At 35.1% G+C, this 19,242-nt stretch overlaps 1 protein-coding gene across 4 annotated transcripts in view; it reads right to left on the bottom strand.

Annotated features, from left to right (window-relative positions):
* Positions 1–256: 256 nt before the first annotated feature.
* The window catches only part of RMND1 (required for meiotic nuclear division 1 homolog), a 51,156-nt gene continuing 32,170 nt past the window's right edge, over positions 257–19,242 (bottom strand). For all 4 annotated transcript variants that reach the window (XM_036767021.1, XM_036767022.1, XM_036767023.1 and 1 more), the window contains 6 exons: positions 17,092–17,198; positions 10,396–10,460; positions 9,529–9,605; positions 7,997–8,117; positions 2,399–2,515; positions 257–584 (listed from right to left, as the gene is read on the bottom strand). In XM_036767021.1, coding sequence (XP_036622916.1) covers positions 552–584; positions 2,399–2,515; positions 7,997–8,117; positions 9,529–9,605; positions 10,396–10,460; positions 17,092–17,198 — 520 coding nt within the window. In that variant the 3' untranslated portion in view covers positions 257–551. The remainder of the gene's footprint in view (positions 585–2,398; positions 2,516–7,996; positions 8,118–9,528; positions 9,606–10,395; positions 10,461–17,091; positions 17,199–19,242) is intronic.

The following is a 19,242-nucleotide window of genomic DNA, read 5'->3' as shown; positions in this document are numbered from 1 at the left end:
CAGAGGATTTTAACTGAACAATTGTGGAGATTTCTTCTACCAAGGTATTGAATCAATTCTTGGTAGCCATAAAGAAGTATGTTCTACCTAGGAGTAGAATGCTACCCTAAGTTAGATATTTAGAAGGCTAGAGTATGCTCGCTTGTAATAGAAATTATATTGAAAAATATTACAAAGGAATAGAAATATGATTGGTAAAAAGTTCTTTGAAAAGGGCAAGGTAAGTATACTTTTAAGATCTATGGATAGGATCACATAAGACAAAATGAAAATTTCTTTATTGTATCTTGCATGTAGGAATACCAATACCTGAATTTCTTAGTTACTATTTTAAAAAAATTTAACTGAGTAGAGGGAGAGGCATGCAACTTGAGTATAGCAGTCATAATTATTTTTTTTTTGACCAGAAAAATATATACAAAGATTAGTAACACTATAAAAGTTCACGCAAAAAGGAATATTTGCTTCCTGTTATTTACACATCTGTCACTGATACTTTTCAGTATATTTTATACGTCAATTTTTCAGTTATCCGCATCTTTTTCACATAATTAGAATAATAGTCTGCCAAGTTCAAACATTACCTGTTGAAATAATAAAGAAAGTGATTACAAAATTCTACTCATTGATTACAAAGATTTATTGCAAAACATTCTAAAAATGAAAAGGATATTTCAAAAGACTATGATAGATGAACTTGTCTCTCAAGGCCTTTCTGTACAAGGTGGGTTTTGAGCTAGGAACAAGTACTCTCTGTTTCTTTTACTGTGTCAAATGTTTTTAAAAATATTAGGAATGTTTAAATATACCAAATGGTACATTAGCGGCATATACAAACCACTAAAGAGTTAAATCAAAAGGTTTTTTTTTTCTATATCAAAATACCTTTACAATTTTGGTCATACTTGCTTTGGTAAGACTCCTGAATGAAATTCAGAGAAACATGAAAAATAATGGTATAAAGGTCCATAACAGAAAAATCAAAATATGTGGAAACTTTAGTCCATTAACTAAAGTGTTATGGATGGATGATGAACTGAGGGTAGAATTGAACAGAAGGACAGAACTTTCATTTGAGCGTGTGGGTCCCTCAATGCTCATAAGCTATCCACTGCTGTAAAAAAAAACAAAACCCTAACATTTAACAATATGTGTTTCTCAATGAGACTATATTGTTCCAAATTAACAACACAATGATCTCAGAATAATTAAAATTACAAATAACCAATTGAGGAAATAATAGGTGTATGGTAGATATAAACAACAACGTCACTTGCAAATAAGCAGTGGAGTAAAGAGCTCTACTGAGGGAATATATGAACAGAAAAAAAAAGTAAACATATCAGCAAGAATCAGAGACAAAATAGTATCCTGGTATTCTTGAGAGATCAATCAAAAAGCATTCATTAAGTACTATACCCCAAAAATTCTTCTAGGCATTGGAAATAAGAGTAAAGACAGTCTCTAATGGGGGAAACAACATGTAAATGACTATACTTGATCTACCCAGGGTAGATAGAAGGCAAGCAGCTGGAACCCAGGAAGGCCTACAGAAGAACTGATTTAATCTGAGTCTTGAAAAAAGAGAAAACTAAGTTGCTAAGAGGCAAGGAAGGAAAACACTCCAGGCATGGGGAATAGTCAGTGCGAAGACATGGAGATAGGAGATGGAGTACCATGTATGAGGGGCAGTCAACAGGACAGTATAGTTGGATTATAGGATGCAATGGGGAAAGTAATCTAAAAAGACTGGAAAGGTAGGTAGTGGCTAGATCCTGATAGCTCCAAAGGACAAACAGGAGTTTTTGATTCTGGAGGTAATTTGAAGTAGTTTTTTTTGAGTAGGTGCTGGGACGATATGGTCAGACTTGGGCTTTAGGAAAATCAGTTTGGCAGCTAGGAGAGACTTGAGGCAAGGAGACCAATTAGAAGGCTTCAACAACTCAGGAAGTGATAAGGTCCTGAACTAGGGTGGTAGTTCTATAAAAGAGGACATATGACAGATACTATGAAGGGAGAAAGATCTGACAATGGATTGGATGTATGGGGTGAGAGTAGTGAATGAAGGATGACACTGAAGTTATGAGCCTGGGTGACTGGGAAAGTAGTAGTGTCTACCACACTAAGACCCAGAAGAGAAGATATTTGGGGGGAGCGGGTGGGAGATAGACTGAATTCTCTAACCAATTTAAGAAGCCTACCAGTTAAGTAGTTCAAGATGTCCCAAAGCCAACTGATGCAGGGCCCAAGAATTTTGCTTTCGAAAAACATTCTGGTTGGTTTTATGGGAAAATAGGGACAACCACCCTCAACAGAGAATACCTAATGCATGTGAAATTACAAATCCTTCAGATTATAAAGATGGTGAAAATAGTTGTCATCAAAATTTCCTGTTTACCTCTATAGTGATAAGTATAACAATCATCCATTCTAGGCGGAGTGCCCGCTTTTCGTTGAGGTGATTTCTCATCAGGTCTGTTAGTTCCATGCAGTGTTGAAGTTTCTCATTCATCACCTGTTGAAAGAAAAAAAATCTCTAGAGCTCAGACAGAAAAAATAAGAGAAACAGGTAACATACTGAAGTGCTTATCTTTTCGAAATCCCTACCAAAGGCCTAAAGATGAGGTTTAGGGGCTGAAACTGATTTACTAATATAAAAAACTCCCCGTACCAATGCAGATCAACACTTTCTATGACACTTACAGTTTTAGTTGTCTATCACTGCCAATGTATGTCATAGATAAGACTTAAAACTAGGTCTTCCTGGCTTTGAGGCTAGTTCTGTATCCACTATACCTTGCTGCCACTCATATGTATGCAGTTCTTTATGAAGCATTTTCTTCAACTGTCCAAGGCAGGTGGTATGATTAATATTCTCACTTTACAGAAGAGAAAACTAGCTCAGGCCTTCTGACCTTAAAATGCTGTTTTCTTTAGACCACTTTTCAAATATTTGTCTCTTGGTTAATTCTGATGTTCATCATGTACCTTCTTTTTAAGATTAAAAAAATCCTATAAACATGAAACATTACAAATATTTCCTCTAGCCACCTCATCTATTATTATGAAAAGGAACTTAAAGTATAAAAGAAAGGAAATCCTCTAGCCTCTATCTCTGTGTAGTCTATTAACTGAAGATCTGAACTGCTATAAATTCAACACTAGATGACACTACTTAAAATTCTAATGAGGAGCCCTTTTGAGTCCGAAATGGTGGTTTCCAAGAATGAAGAATTTGTGATCTCATCCAAAAAGGATAAACATTACATATTTCTTTGTTTCAAGTACTCTAGAAAGGGCCATATCTAAATTGTTACTTTTATTCTGCAAGATGTTACATGTAACTATAAAATGTCATTGTTTTCTTCTGCTTCCACCTTAATTTCAAATCTGTGGTATATCCTTTTATTAATCATGTCAAGGTGCAAAAATAAAAAGTATTATTTAAAACCAAAGATTTAAACTTAAGAATATCATTAAAAATTTGCTATTAGAGCCACATGATTCTGTATTAATATTTTATTGTAATAATATTGAGGTTACTGATAGATTGGTGTAACAAACTATTGGGAAGCTATGTTTAAATCTGCCTAAATACTACATTGTTACTGCTGCTACTACTGCAGAGGACCAAAGTGCATGTAAGAGAGTTAACAAGGTTCTTCACACCTACTGCTAAAACCTCGTTCCCCAATATTATGCCATATGGAGAACTGACATCCTGACTGAAGCATTTTTGGCTACAGTACTATAACAGGCAATTCAGACATGAATTTGTACAGCTCTCTCCTAGCTCTACTACCATTACCTGATATAAACATCTAAAGCAAAGGTTAGTTACTTCTTTAGCCTGAATGCCTGTGAGTACCACTTCAGGATTGCAGCACAGGAAGAGAAGAAAAAGGGAAGGAGCAAAAGAAGTGAAGAAGAAAAGATATGTCACAGGGAGTTATTGATATTTGTTTTAGTGCCAATATAAAGCCACAGGTTCTACATGCTTTTAAACACCTTATACATATGTGTATGTGCACACACACATATATATCTGCATAATATACATTGCTTATTATATATACATAACAAAGTGTGTATTACATATATGTATGATATGGCCAATATGGAAATTTGTTTTGACTACATATGTTTTACACGTGTTTGTAATAGGGGTTTTGTTTTTCTTTCTGTGGAGGTCAGGAAGGGGTGGGCAAATTTTTGCTGATTGAAGAAACAAAACAAAATATTTTTTAAAAGTTAGCATTTAGGAAATATTTCTAAGTATTCAGGAATAGAGTCTTTTAAATATTAGAAAAATAAACTCTACAGGTAGAAAGGAGAAGTCTGAGGGAGTGCTGGATGACAAAACAACATGGAAACCATTGTTTCATGCAGATTCCATAAGATAATACTGGATAAGTTCCATCAAAAAACACATATAAAATTCACAATAGTGTGGCCATTGTGTCTAAGGCAGGCCTTTATTTCTCATAGCTGAATATGCTCATAAGCCTTACCTGTTATTTCTTTCTAGTATACTTTTTGCTTTCCTGTCATTTTGAAAAAATATCTTAGGCCTATTATGAATTTTAAGGATGCATATCTCTTCTAGCTTATGTTTCTCATGAGTTTCCATATCTTGCATCTCTCAAACATTCCTACCTCTCTTTTAGTTATCCTTCCCAATTTCTAACACAGAATTGAGTAAATATTTGGCAGGATTAATTAGTAATTTTATTATTAGTAAAAGATGGTTTAAATCAATCTTGAGTATCTGTCTAATAAAAATCTGAAGAACTCTCAGATACTTCTTGAGCTTCTATTTCCCAGGCTTGTTGCAAGGATAAAATGAGATATTTGTAAAATTCTTTGCAAACTTTAAGGTGCTATATAAATGCTAGCTATTATTGTTATATAGCTTGATCAACCTAAATAACTTTTTGTGACAAGACAAAAATGTTTTCCTAATTAAAAAGAGACGAACACTTTTAGAATGTATAATATATTAAAATGGTTTTGCATATACAATGAACTTTTTAGACTGTTCCTTCACTGATGTTTCCCAAGGTTCTGTCTTTGGACCTCTTTTTTTTCCTTTGGACCTCTTTAATATTCTCTATAAACACTCTCACAATAATCATATTAGCTATTGCTCCTCACAAGTTTTTTTTTTTCAGTTGTTTCTCTTCCACCTTTCAGTCTTGCATCAATAATGGCCGCTGGATAGGTTTTACCTGGTACTCAACAAACACCTTAATTTCAATGTGTCTAGAAAATAAACTTATTTCTTCCCTATATCATGAAAGAGGGTTTCAAGGAAATGGAAGTGATAGAAGTATGGTGTAGCAAATTCAAAGAGAATAAGGAATGATTTAAAAAAAACTAGACTTGATAATAAACGAGGAGCCATCCTCCTGATTTTTCTATGCCTTAAAGTTATAGGCACTGCCAATTCTCCTAGTTACCAGGGCTCAAAACCTTGAGGTTATTGTTTTATCCTTCCTTTCATCCATCCCCCACTTTTGAAGCCAACTGATGAATCCTGCTGATTATTCCTTTGAATCATCTCCAGAATCTATCCCATTCTTACCATGTTAATCCAGACTCCTATTAACTTGAGAATGTTTTACTGCAATAGTCATTTAGCTTGTTTCCTTGTGTCTGCCCAGCAATTGATGTGGTATACAACTGCAAGATTTACAGGTTTACAGTATAATGGTGCAGTGGGCAGATCACTGGCCCTGGAGTTGGGAAAATCTGAGTTTGAACCCACGCTTAGATGCTTACTAGCTGGTAAGTGACTCTGGGCAAGTCACTTAATCTGTATTGGCCATGGAATTAATAGCATTTACTTCACTGTGTTGTGGTGAGGAAAAAAATGATATTTGTAAAGTGCTTTGCAAAACTTAAGGCAGTTTTTCTGCTTCTCTTTTGTTTTTGGTTTTTTTTTTTTTTTTTTTTTTTTTTGGTTCTGTTTCTTCTTTCTCATGAGTCATTCCATTGGTCAAGGTTCTTCTCCACAACTTGACTAGTGCATAAATTAATTCAATGCGAAGTTATACATGACAGTTATATGAGACTTCATGCCGTCTTGGGGAGGGAGGGGAGAAAGTCTGGAACTCAAGACTATGTAGAACCGTGTGTGGTAAACTAAAAATAAATAAAGAAATTTATAAAAAAAAAAAACAAAAAAAAAACTTAAGGCAGTATCTGAATGCTAGCTATTAGTCAAAAAAGTCAATAAACATTTATCAAGGGCCTATTCATGACAGGCACTATGCTAAGATCTGGAAATACAAAAAGAGGCAAAAGATAGTTTCTGCTCTCAGGGAACTTACAATCCAATGGAGGAGACAACAAGCAAACAAATATGCACAAACTACATATAGGGTCAGTAAGAATAAATTAAAAGAGAAAAGCCTCTGGAATTCAGTGGGGCTGAGAAAGTCTTCCTGTAGAAGTTGGAATTTAAGTTGGGACTTGAAGGAAACCAAGGTCAGGCAGAGATGAAAAGACAGGAACAGCCAAAGAAAATGCTTGGAGTGTCTTATTCATGGAACAGCTAGGAGGTCAGTCACTGGATCAAAGAATCTATGGTGGGGAGCAGGGAGTAAGAAGACAGAAAAGGAAGAAGGGAGTTAGGTTATGAAGGCCTTTGAATGCCAAACAAGAGGTTTTGAATTTGATCTTGTAGGTGATGGAAACCCTGGGATTTGAGGAGGGATGGGGGTGATACAGTTGGCCCTATGCCTTAGGAAAATCACTTTAGTAGCTAAACGGAGGATGAATTGGAGTGAAGAGAAATTTGTAGGAGGCAGGCCCACCAGCAAGCTATTGTAGTAAGTTCAGTTGTGAAGGGATGAGGGCTTGCACCACTGTGGTGGTAGCATCAAAAGAAGGCGCTGTATACTAGAGATTCTGCAAAAATTAAGTGGACAGACTCGGCCACAGGTTGGATATGGGGGTGAGAGACAATGAGGAGCTGAGGATGACACCTAAGTTGCAAGCTCAAGGGACTGGGATGGTGCTGCCTTCTACAATAATAGGGAAAATGGGTGGGGGTGGAGGGAGGCGTTATGCATTCTGTTTTAGAAAAATCTGAGTTTAAGTTGTCTACTGGCCACCCAAGATGTCTCAAAGGAGGCATTTGGAGATGCAAGACAGGAAGTTAGTAGGGAGGTTAGAGCAGGACAGGTAGATCTGCAAATCATTAGCATAGAGGTAGTAATTAAATCCATGGGAGCTGATGAGATCACCAAGTGAAGGAGTAGAGAGCAAGAAGAAAAAGAACAGAATCCTGTGGGACACCTATGCTTAGAGGGCATGATCTGGATGAGGACTAGGCAGAGTTGTCAGATATGTAGGAGGAGAACCAGGAGACAGTGGTGTTCTGAAAACCAGAGAGAAGACAGTATAAGGGAAGAGAAGCTGATCAACATCATGCAAGGCTGCAGATAGGTGGAGAATGAGAACTGAAAAATGGCTAAGGGATTTGGCAATTAAGAGATCAGATAACTTTGGAATGTAAGAGATTAAGATGAGAGTGAGAGGAGAAAAAGGGAAGGTACTCATTATAGACAAAAATGGAATCAGTCATATCACTGTTGTATCTTACTAGAGCACATAAGTCAAAGTTAATATAAGGGATAGGGAAGATTAGGCAGAAGTCAGAAAAAAATTTTTTTTAAACTGAACCTGTGATTTTGCTGGTGTCAGGAACTTTTGGTGAGAAAATTTCCTCTACTGAAGTGCAAACTGGTAACTTTTCTACAATTTATAGTCTTAAAAAGTTGCTTGAGACAAATCACATAGCAAATGTCAGAAATAAGACCAGAATACAAGTCGTTCTGATTCTAAGACCATCTCTATCCACTATATCATACTGCCTCTAATAAATAGCAATATCTACACCAAATGGACTTCCCTCTTTCATACTATTATAAATAGTTATAAACAAAAAAGTTGCTTCTATTCTTCTTTCTGGAAAGAATAGAAGACCTACCTTAACTCTGCGAGTAATGCTAAGGAATTGACAAGTTTTATCATAAAGTGCCTCTAAGTTTTCTCTATCCCAGTAGAAATCAGGGGTCATCAGGAAGTCTGAACTCAAATTTATACGGTGTCTGAAAAAAAAAGCAAAAATATAAATGTTTTTACTTCTATAGGTTAAACTTAAAATTTTAGTTAGATAATAAAATTGTATTAGAATGTAAGTGTTTTAGTAGTTGAATTAAAATCAATGTAAAAACCTCTGCTTGCACCATTATGCAAATATATTTCATAGTAACATTTTTATAAAAAAAATTTAATTTGCATAGGTCTTTTATTTTTACATCATTTTCATTTCCAAATATATTTCTTCCACCCTTTTCTATACTGAGCCAAAGCAGTTTAAGAAAATGAACTTACCAGGTGTGACAGTATGTGCAATGTAGTGGTAATATAATTTCTAACCCATTAAGTAGTTTCTCCATTTCAGTAAGAACTAGAACTAGAATAAGATTTTCTCATTTTGTTTACTCCACCTTTTATAGGATGGAATCATTAAAGTAAATCAAGAAATTATTAGCTGCTCTGCTACTGAAAAGCTCCAGATGATATCTAGATAACTGAAGTTCCCCATCACAATTGTATCATGTCTATGTACCAGGCTCACGATGTTCCCTGAATTCATATATATCATTTGTATGTTTAGGTGGTCTGTAGTATACATCAATGACAAAATTATTTTTTTCACCACTATACACTGATCTTCACACAAAAGGCCTCTATCATATTCCAACTCTCCTTCCTTCATCCTACCCTTCTTTCTGGTTTCTTGATTGCATCACATGAATGTACACACACACACACACGTATACACACATTTCTCTCTCCCTCTCTTCCTTCCTCCTTTCTATCTTCTTTTCCTCCTTTTTTACTTACCTATCTTGACAACATAAAAGACAAGAGTTTCCAAGGAATTAAAGTGAGGGCAATGGAGAGGCACATGAAGGGTATGAATAGGTTGCTACATATAACACCAATGAGAAATGCTGAAGATGAACAGGAGTGAAAGACATCAATGAGGAAATTGTATGATAGGAGGAGATGATAGTCTGGTCACATTTTAGGGCTGAAATATGACAGAATGACAGCCAGTGAACTCCACTAGTATCTTTCTGATGTCAGGAGAAAGCAATAGATATATTTAGTACATTAGGTGGATTTCCTATGAAAAACTTAGAGAAGCAGATGGACAATATTTGCAAAGGAAGGTTAAGTTACAATATGTATTATTGGAGGGAACTTCCTAATCAATGACATCAGAGATCCCTCTGAGTAGCAAGTATGTTTTACAAAATTAGGATTTCTTCTCCCAAAGCATGAAAGTTGACCTAATTGTCCTACATATTTACATTTCTGAGAAAGAAAGGATTTTTTGTTAATATTATGAAAATAGCTAGTTAATATAAATGTGGTATTTTAAAAAAACCTTTCATGTATTTTAGGAATATTTTCAACATAGATATTTTGGTCAATAGAAATCTTTACCTTAATGAGAATAGTTCTCCCATTTTCTGCATAACCTCTTCATGAGAAAGTTTCACTTTTTTCCCAGCTTTTAAAGCCTAGAGAAAAAGAGCAATTTGATAAATGATTTGGTTTGTGACTTTTATTTCTAAATTGAGCCCCACAAGACCATAAATGAAGTTGCAGAGTTCTGATTTACTATCATTAAGATGCTTCATACATGACTGTCTTTAGTTGTATATCACTATCCTCATAAGGCTTTAAAATCTTATTATGCAACACTTCTATGTTCATCTTCACCCCATCACTTCCTCTGAAACATTAGCTTCATCTCTTCTGGTAGAGACTATGGCTTCTTAACCTTATCTCTTAAGCATAACTGAAAAATCCTTTGACGTTGAAAATTATGATGGAGGTCAATAAATAAAAATAAAGTATTAATGAAATTAAAATATTCTATGAACCTTTCCTGTCATAGCTACTATGTAACTCTAATCATAGTTTGGCAAAATATTTGTACAACAGCAAACTAATTTCCAGCAGGCTAGGGATAACTATTTCCTTGGAGACAGGAAATATTTCCTCACTGTTTTCTGCCAAATTGTGCACTCTTAATTGCATCAAAATCTCAATAAAAAGTATTTGTCTCCATTTTAAGCTCAAGCTAAAAAAAAATTATGATGCTTATTTTCTATTTCTGCATCCTGTTCCACCAAGAGAGGGAAAGCTAGGAGATTGGGGTTTCTGTTTGTATAATTTTTGTGGTATTTATCACTGCTTTGTTTTAATACCAAACTGACTAGTCATTTAACTTTTTAAAGTGTCCTCTCAAAAAAGATTGACTCCTTTTTACTTTAAAAATAACATATAGAATTGACAAATTATTACCTCTGGAATGGACTGAATAGACTCAACAAAATCATCCAGTGATGCTTCCCAAATAGCCAGTTTCACTGAGGAAGACATTAAAAAGAATATTTTTATATCTTTAAAATTCAAATTCAACAAACATTTATCTAGTTCTTATTGTGTACATAAGACACAATCAACAAACATTTAAGGGTCTATTATGTGCAAAGAACTTGGAAAACAGTTCCTACTAATAGGGAGCTCTAGTAGGAAAGCAGAAGAAGAAGAGAGTTACAATCATTGCCTTATCCTCATGTAAGTTATAATCATTTAGAAGGACATAACATAGAAGGGCATTTTTTTTAAGGGAAAACATCATTACTGGGAAGGTTTCCTGACTGGGCCGGAATTTAACAAAGAGAGGAAGGATATTCCAAACAGAGGGTACAAAGTGAGCTAAGACACACAGGCAGGATGAGACTGCACATATATGAAGTACAACTGATTAGTAGGTATAGTTTATTTAGAGCATATAGCATATGCATGAGGATAGAATGAAATAATCCTGAAATGGTAAGGGGTACCAGATTGTGAAAGATATTGAATGCTAGGCTAGGGATGTTAGAATTTACTCAATTACTTTTATGGCCATGCTTTTAAAAATATCTAGATACCTAACTAGATATGGTATCTAATACCATCTATAAATATGGGCATTAGAAGATCAGTACTATCAACCTGAGGCCCTAATATCTGAACTCCAAGCAGGACATCCTTTTCTTGGTGAATATCCTAAGTGAGCATACGTCTCTCTGTTTTATGCTCCATTTGCTCTTAGTACTCAGTGAGTTCATGGAACCACAATATGGCCTAGTAACTAGACTAACTGACTTGGAATCAGCCTGGAGTGTGTTTACATCTTGCTTCTGATACTGTGTAACCATGGGAAAGTTATCCCTCTGAAATTTAGTTTCCTCATCTGTAAAATAGGAATAAAACTTGTAGTATGTATCTCAAAGGGTTGTTGTGAGGCTTTAGGTAATTGTAAAGCACTCTATAAACTTTAAAAGCACTACATAAAAGTCAGTTATTACTGCTGTTATAAAGCTTGTTTTATAGTCAAAGCTGTTTTGGATTTTTCCATATTCTAACATTTGTATATGCAACACTTTGTTGGAGGAGATCCTTTAAAGCTGTCTTGTTCAACCAAGCCTTATACTTGATTGAAAAAAAAAAAACCCGATGAGTGACATAATAGGCTTTTATATTCCTTATATCTTTTGGTCAGTTGTATGATTGCAAAAATGTGATTTGCTGTAGAAAATCATTTGTGAAAGACTGTCTATTCTGTTTCCCTATTTTCACCAAGAATAGTCTCAAGCATATAGGCCATTTTGCTCTAGATTTTTATAGAGATGATAAAGTAGATATATGGATTGAGAGTTACTGATGACTTGGTTGCTTTTCTAGGGAAAAGCACAATCTGACCTTTTGCCATTCTTTTGAAAATCTTCTCTCTGATATACTTTGGAAAGCTATCTCTGGGTGTCCATACAACTGTGCTGCCTCCAGCATGGATATCTTTGGTATATACTTACTAGGATCCAGGCAACTCTGCTTGACCTCATCTTAACCAGGCACTGCCACATTTTTATACAGTAGAGGTGAAAGATCTAAATTATCGACAATGATAATTGTTTACTGAAGGAATGCTAATGAACAGCCAAGTGACAGTAGCACAAAGAGTGTCTGGAAAGAAAGGCATGTGCAGACTCCTCCTCTAGGATCAGCATGTTGGGAGACACAACGGAAGTGGCAACCAGTATAGGAATAGATGGCTAGAGATAGAGTGTTTTCTGGAAGGAACCAGACTGTAGACAGAGTTGACTCTGAAGCCAGGAAGATATAGGCAGAGTAGTGACATGGTCAGACTTGTGCTTTAGAAATATCAATTTGGAGGGAGGAGAGACTGGATATAGGGAGATCCATTATGAGGCTACTATATTAGTCAAAGTGAGAAGTGAGGTTGTACTAGGATGATTGTAATAAGGGAGGGATGTGAAAGATATTTTAGAAGTAGAATCAACATTTGTTAAATGTTTGAATGTGGGACATGAGTGAGAGTAAAGAGCTCAGAATGACTCCTATGTTTCAAACCTTGATAAAGGAAGAAATAGTGAAGAAGAAGGATAAGATTAGGGAAAAAAGATAATGAATTCACTTTTGGATCTGTTGAGTTCAGGGCATCCAATGGTCAGTTGGTGATACAAAAGGAGAGGTTAAGAGAGAAACAAGGACTAGTCACAAGATTTGGGAGTCATCTCTATAAAGATGACAGCTGAATCCATGGAAGCTAATAAGATCTGAGTGTAGGGAGAAGAAATAACTCAGAACACAGCCCTGGGGTGCATACGTATTAAGAGGTGGGACATGGGTGACAGTCCTGTAAAGGAGACTGGGAAAGCCTGGTCCTACAGGCAGGAAGAGAACCACAACCAAACAATTTCATAAAAACCCAGTGCAACTATAGTTTCCAGAAGAAGGCGTGATCAATAGTGTCAAATGCTGAGTAGAAGTCAGATGTCTGAACTTAGCAATAAAGATGTCAATGGCAACCTTGGAGAGTGCAGTTTCAGTCACCTTTCAACTCTCTGACTCAACTCACTTACCTGGCTTTTTACCACCTTGTCTTAGCTCACCTGAACATCAGACATCTAGCCCTTACCTCTTCAACCCAACCCAGAAACTGTGCTCTCACACCTGAAAGGGAACCGATTCATTTTGATTCATTCCTTATGGCTAGCAAATCTCGATTACCTCTTACCTCTTCTGATTCCAGCAATACAGAATCCCCAATGTAAAAAACAGCTCTTTTCCTTGCCACTACTTTTTATTCCCTTTCTCCCAAACACTTCAACCTTAGTCCCAACCCCAATTGAGTTTTATTTGCCCTGTCCATCATGTTCCCTGGAATCTTCTATCATTAAAATTCCTTTCATTTTGGAACTTTCCTTCTCCTACTCCCTCAGTTTTCTAATGCCCAGAGACCTGGTTCTTTCTAGAAAGGCACTCCATCTGTAGCCATCTGTGCCCATACTGGTTGCTACTTCTGTTGTGTCCCCCAACATGCTGGTCCTAGAGGAGTCTGCATGTGCCTTTCTTTCCACTGCCACTTCCCAGACACTCCTTGTGTGACCATCTCTTACAATCTCTTCTCTCATAAAGTTCACTCTATTCATATATATCACCTTTATCTACTGTATCATTCTCCTTTCTTCAGTACTTGGCTTGCAGTCTTCCTCTACGTCCCAAAACTATGACTTTCTACTTAGGAACTTCAGTTTGTATGTTAATGTTCTCTAAAATACCTAGTCTCCCAGTTCTTTTCTCTTCAGCTCCCAAGACCTACTCCTGAACTCCATCTCAGCCACCAGGAGAATGGTCACATTCTTGATCTTTCCCACCACTCAGTTCTACTTCCATGATTATGAATTCTGAAATACCTTGATGTGATCACAATCTTTTATCAGATTTCCATCTCCCTATGCCTCATTCCTTCTAAACCTATTCATCCTCAACTTGACCTCCAGTCCCTCCAAATTCTTCCAGTATTATCTATGGTATTATCTAAATAATGTGAATCAAGAGAATATTGGACATTTAATAAATGATGTATACATTAAATGAACTGGAGAATTTCCTGAAGACCAAAAACCTAAGCAGAATGAAAGGTTTTTCATAACAAAAAATGGTATCACCAAAATTAAAAGAAATAAACTGGGAAAAAAGTATTTGTAATAAATATATCAACTAACGGTCTGACATCCAAAATCTGTAACACAGATATAATAAGTCTAATAATACACAGTCCCTAACAGAACAGCAGTTAAAGGAGCTCATAATTTGGAGTAAGGTTTTTTTTTCAGTTTTCCATTTTTAAGAACTACGAACTTTACAAGCATCAACAAAAATGACTACTGCCATATAAACAACAGAACAAAAAAGGAGGGTATACATGAAATGGCAAATCTATCTAGTTTACTTTTCTTTTTAAATACATATCATAAATTCAACATGTTACTTTCAGAGTTGTCCTGCTTGTTTGTGATTTCTCCTGGCCTCACTTCAGGAACACATTTTTCTTTGGAGGATATATAATTTTTTAAAAACCACATGAAAATATGCTTAAAGTCCTTCATAATATAATGAATTCAAATCAAGACTAACAGGAATTAACCTGGAATTAGATGCTGGTAGAGTTTAAGGGAAATAGGAATACTAGATCAAAGCTATCTATAGTCACATGAAAAAATGCTGTAACAAAAATATTTATAGCAGCTCTTTTTGTGGTGGCGAAGAACTGGAAATTGAGGGGCCTGCCCATCAACTGGGCAACTGCTGAACAAGTTGTGGTCTATTAACGTAATGGAATACTACTTACTGTTCCATAAGAAATGATGAGCAAGTGGACTTCAGAAACACCTGGACTTACATGAACTGATGCTGAATAAAGTGAGCAGAACCAGAAGAACACTGTACACAATAACATTGTGCGACTCAGCATTACAAGGATCTAAGACAATTCCAAAAGACTCATGATAGAAAATGCTATCCACATCCAGAGAAAGAACTATGGAGTCCGAATGCAGATTGAAGCATACTATTTTCTCTTTTTTTTGTTTCTTCTTTCTCGTGTTTTTTTTTTTCCTTTTGGTTCTAATTCTTCTTTACAATATAACAAATGTGGAAATACGTTTAATATGACTTTATGTGTATAGCCTGTATCATACTGCATACCATCTTGGAAAGGGGGGAGCAGAAAGAGAGGAGAAAATTTAGAACTCAAAAATCTTATATTAGTGAATGTCGAAAACTAAAAACAAAATTATATAAAAAAAGAAAAATTCTATAAATCATTATTGATTAGAGAAATGTGAACTAAAACAATTTTGAGGTACTACCTCACACCTATTAGAGTGGCTAATATGACAGAAAAGGAAAATGATAAATGTTGAAGGGAATGTGGAAAAATTGGGACACTAATGCACTATTGGTTGAGTTGTTAACTGATCCAACCATTCCAGAGAGCAATTTGGAACTATGCCCAAAGGGCTATAAGACTGCATACACTTTGATCTAGCAAAGCTGGTATTAGGTCTGTATCCCAAAGAGAGAAAAAAAATAAGGAAAAGGACCTATCTGTACAAAAATATTTACAGCAGCTCTTCTTGTGGTGGCAAAGAAGTGGACATTGAAGGGATGCTAATCAATTGGGGAATGGCTGAACAAGTTGTGTCCTATGAATGTAATAGGATATAATATAGAACAGAAGAAATGATGAGCAGGCAGACTTCAGAAAAAATCTGGAAAGACTTACATGAACTGATGCAAACTGAAGTGTGAAGTGAGCAGAACCAGGAGAACATTGTACATAGTAACAACAATACTGTAATGATGATCAACTGTGAATGATTTAGCTATTCTTAGCAATGTAGTGATCCAAGACAATTCCAAAGGACTCAAGATAAAAGATGCTATCCGCCTCCAGAGAAAAAACTGATGGGAGTCTGAATGCAGTTTGAAGCATGCTATTCACTTTTCATTTTTTTCTGGGGTGTGGTGGTGGTAATCTGTGTCTTCTTTCAAAACATAACTAATATGGAAATAAGTTGTTATATGATTGCACATGTATATCAAACTGCTTCCTGTCTCAAGGGAGGGGAAAGAGAATCCACAATTCAAAATTTTAAAAAATGAATGTTAAAAATTGTCTTTACATGTAATTGGGAAAAATAAAATATTATTAAAATAGGAATACTATTACATTGCTAGTAAGACAATAGTCTGGTATAGGCATTTTAGAAAGCAATAGGGCAATACTAGTCGTAAAACTGATCATATCTTTCCAAACAGTGCTTCAAGTCCAGATTTCCTCATCTCCTCCCACCCCGGCCAAAAAAGGAAAAGATCACCTAGTTGTACAAGAAATAGTAACAGTATTCCAGTATTGTATATTATGTATGTTACAGTATAACAGTATTTGCCGTAATAACAGCAAAAAATTAGTCTCTATGTCTAATAATCACAGAAGTCTGATAAACGGTATATTAATGTAATGAAATATAATGGTATTATAAAAATCAATAAATATGAAATAAAAGGGGAAATACTGCAAGAAGTGAGGGAAATCTAGATCATCAGTTATAAATATACACATTAAGAACAAAATTGGTAGCACAACAGTCAGACCTAGAAAAAGGCACAGAACAAAAGCCTTTGTTGATTATTAAAATTCATTTGGTTCTAACTTAAAAAACGCTAAAGGTTTTATGTAAGATTTGTGCTCCTAATTCTAGAAGCTTAATGTATTCTTTGTTTCTGTAGTTCAGTGTTTCTTAAATTCTGGGTCTCGACACCATATGACAATAGTAAAAGGTTTCTGAACATGCAACAACCAAAATTTAATTAAAAATCAAATGCATAATGAATCTAAGGTGTTTCTGGCAGCACTTGTTTGTGTTGCCTGCACTGCAGCCTAAGTTTGGAACACAAAACACAGGCACTTTGCACTGCACATGCCCTCAGGCCATGCAATGCCAATGCACACTGCCAAAACATGAAGCTCTGAGTTAAATTAATCTGTGAACATGTCAAACTCTTCTATTCATTTATAAACTCTTAATGACCACTAACAAGCTGTGAAAACACATTAAACTCTGTGAAATAACAGCTTACCTGAAAGGCAAAGGGCATTTGAAAAGGCAAATTTCTCCAATATGATTTCATCTAGGTCCAATTCTGAATTTAACCTGATTTCCCCCCCATGAAGCTTTGACTGGCCCCTATGAAAATGAAAATAAAAAAGAAACAAATCCTATATTAGAGATCACTTTACAAATTTTTCTTATATTTGGCACTATATAAATGCTTTTGTTGTCCTTTTGTCATGTCTGGCTTTGTGACCCCATAAGGGGTCTTCTTGGTACAGATACTGGCGTAGTTTGCCGTCTCCTTCTCCAGCTCATTTTACAGATGAGGAAACTGAGGCAAATAGGTTTAAGTGACTTTCCCAGGGTCACATAGCTAGTGTCTGAAGTTAGATTTGAACTCAGGTCCTCCTGACTCCAGGGCCAGTGTTCTATCCACTGAACCACCTAGCTGCCCTTATATAAATGCTACTTATGATTATCATTTGAATAAAGAATTGTCTACTTATCCAAGTACTAAAGTGAATAATAACTGAATTAAGATAGATTTAATAATATGTTTATAGTTTCTTAAATAAAGTAGAAATATGTAGTATAACATTAACTTTTTAAAATCTCTATAAAATAGTTTGGCATTTATTAAATGTCCAATATTCTCTTGATTCATATTATTTAGATAATACCATTTTTTATTAAATGGACTTTATTAATACTTAAGGACACTTCACCTATTAAAATCATTTTTAAAATCAAAAGAATTGTAAACTATTGGTGAGCATATGAAAGACTGCTCCAAATCACTGATAAGGAAAGATACAGAAATGAAAATAGCCCTAAAGTTTTATCTGCTATCCAGCAAATTGGCAAAAATTACAAGATAGTAGTTACTGTTAAAAGGGCTAAGGAACCACAAGCAAGCTAAATAGCTATTGGTGGAAATGCAGATTAGCTTAACGATTCTGGAATGCAATCTGACATTTAGCTAATTAAGTGGCTAAAATGTTCATACTCTTTAACCTAAGGATCCAATACTACACATATACCTTAGTGCGGTCAGTGACAGAATGATTGCATATACTGGAAACAAAGTAGATGCCAAATGACTACAGAGTAGCTAGAAAAAAATTGTGGTATGTGAATGTAATGATAGGCTATTGTGCCATGAAGAATATGAAGACTACAGAGAAGTGTGAGAAGACTTTCCTGGAAGAACCAGGAAAATTACACAAATACATGATTACAATAATGTAAACAGAGCAGAAAAAAAGCAACTGATCTGCTATGAGATTATAATGATGAAGCTTCTCCCTGAAAAAATGAGAAAACCCTTCTTTGTAGAGATGGAGGATTAAGGGTATGGAACAAGAAACATACTGTTAGGGTTGATTGATGTCTTTGTTAATTTTGCTGAATTGCTTTTTTTTTTTTTTCAGTAATAAAAGCTAGCTCTGTGAGAAACAGGAGGAAGGATATACATGAAAATTAATATAAAAACAGAAGGAATCAACACACTTTTTAAAAAAGAAAAGCACCCTAAAAATAACTCTAAGGTTTCACTTCACATTTGCAAATTGGCAAAGATAAAAAGGCCATTAGTCAACGGTGGAAAGAATATGGGAAGATGGGCACACTAATACACTGTTGGAAAAAAAAATGACTTTATGCAATGATTTCTGGATATCAATTTGGAATTATTTGTAAAGAAGTGACTAAAATGTCCATCCTTTGAACTCACCCATCAAATGGAAATGAACAGTAGAGTGGATTAAAAATCAGAATCGTAAAATATATTGTTTATAAGAAACATACCTGAAGCAGAGTTGAAGTAAAAAAAAAATGCAGGGGTAGCGATCATAATCGCAGACAAAGCCAAAGCAAAAATAGAACTAATTAAAAGAGATAAGCAAGAAAACTACATCTTGCTAAAAGGTACTGTAGACAATGAAATAAGATCAATACTCAACATATATGCATCAAATGGTATAATATCCAAATTCTTAAAAGAAAAATTAATTTTGCCCAATTATATGCCACTAAATATGAAAATCTAAGTGAGATTGATGAATATTTACAAAAAATTAATTGCCCATATTAACATTAGACAAAATAGAATACTTATATAACCCTATTTTACAAAAGGAAATTGAACAAGCCATCATCACTGAGTCCCTGAGAAAAA

Source organism: Trichosurus vulpecula, chromosome 7, assembly GCF_011100635.1.
Source record: "Trichosurus vulpecula isolate mTriVul1 chromosome 7, mTriVul1.pri, whole genome shotgun sequence".
Classification (NCBI taxonomy): Eukaryota; Metazoa; Chordata; class Mammalia; order Diprotodontia; family Phalangeridae; genus Trichosurus; species Trichosurus vulpecula.
This window is presented reverse-complemented; position numbering and strand designations above follow the sequence as displayed.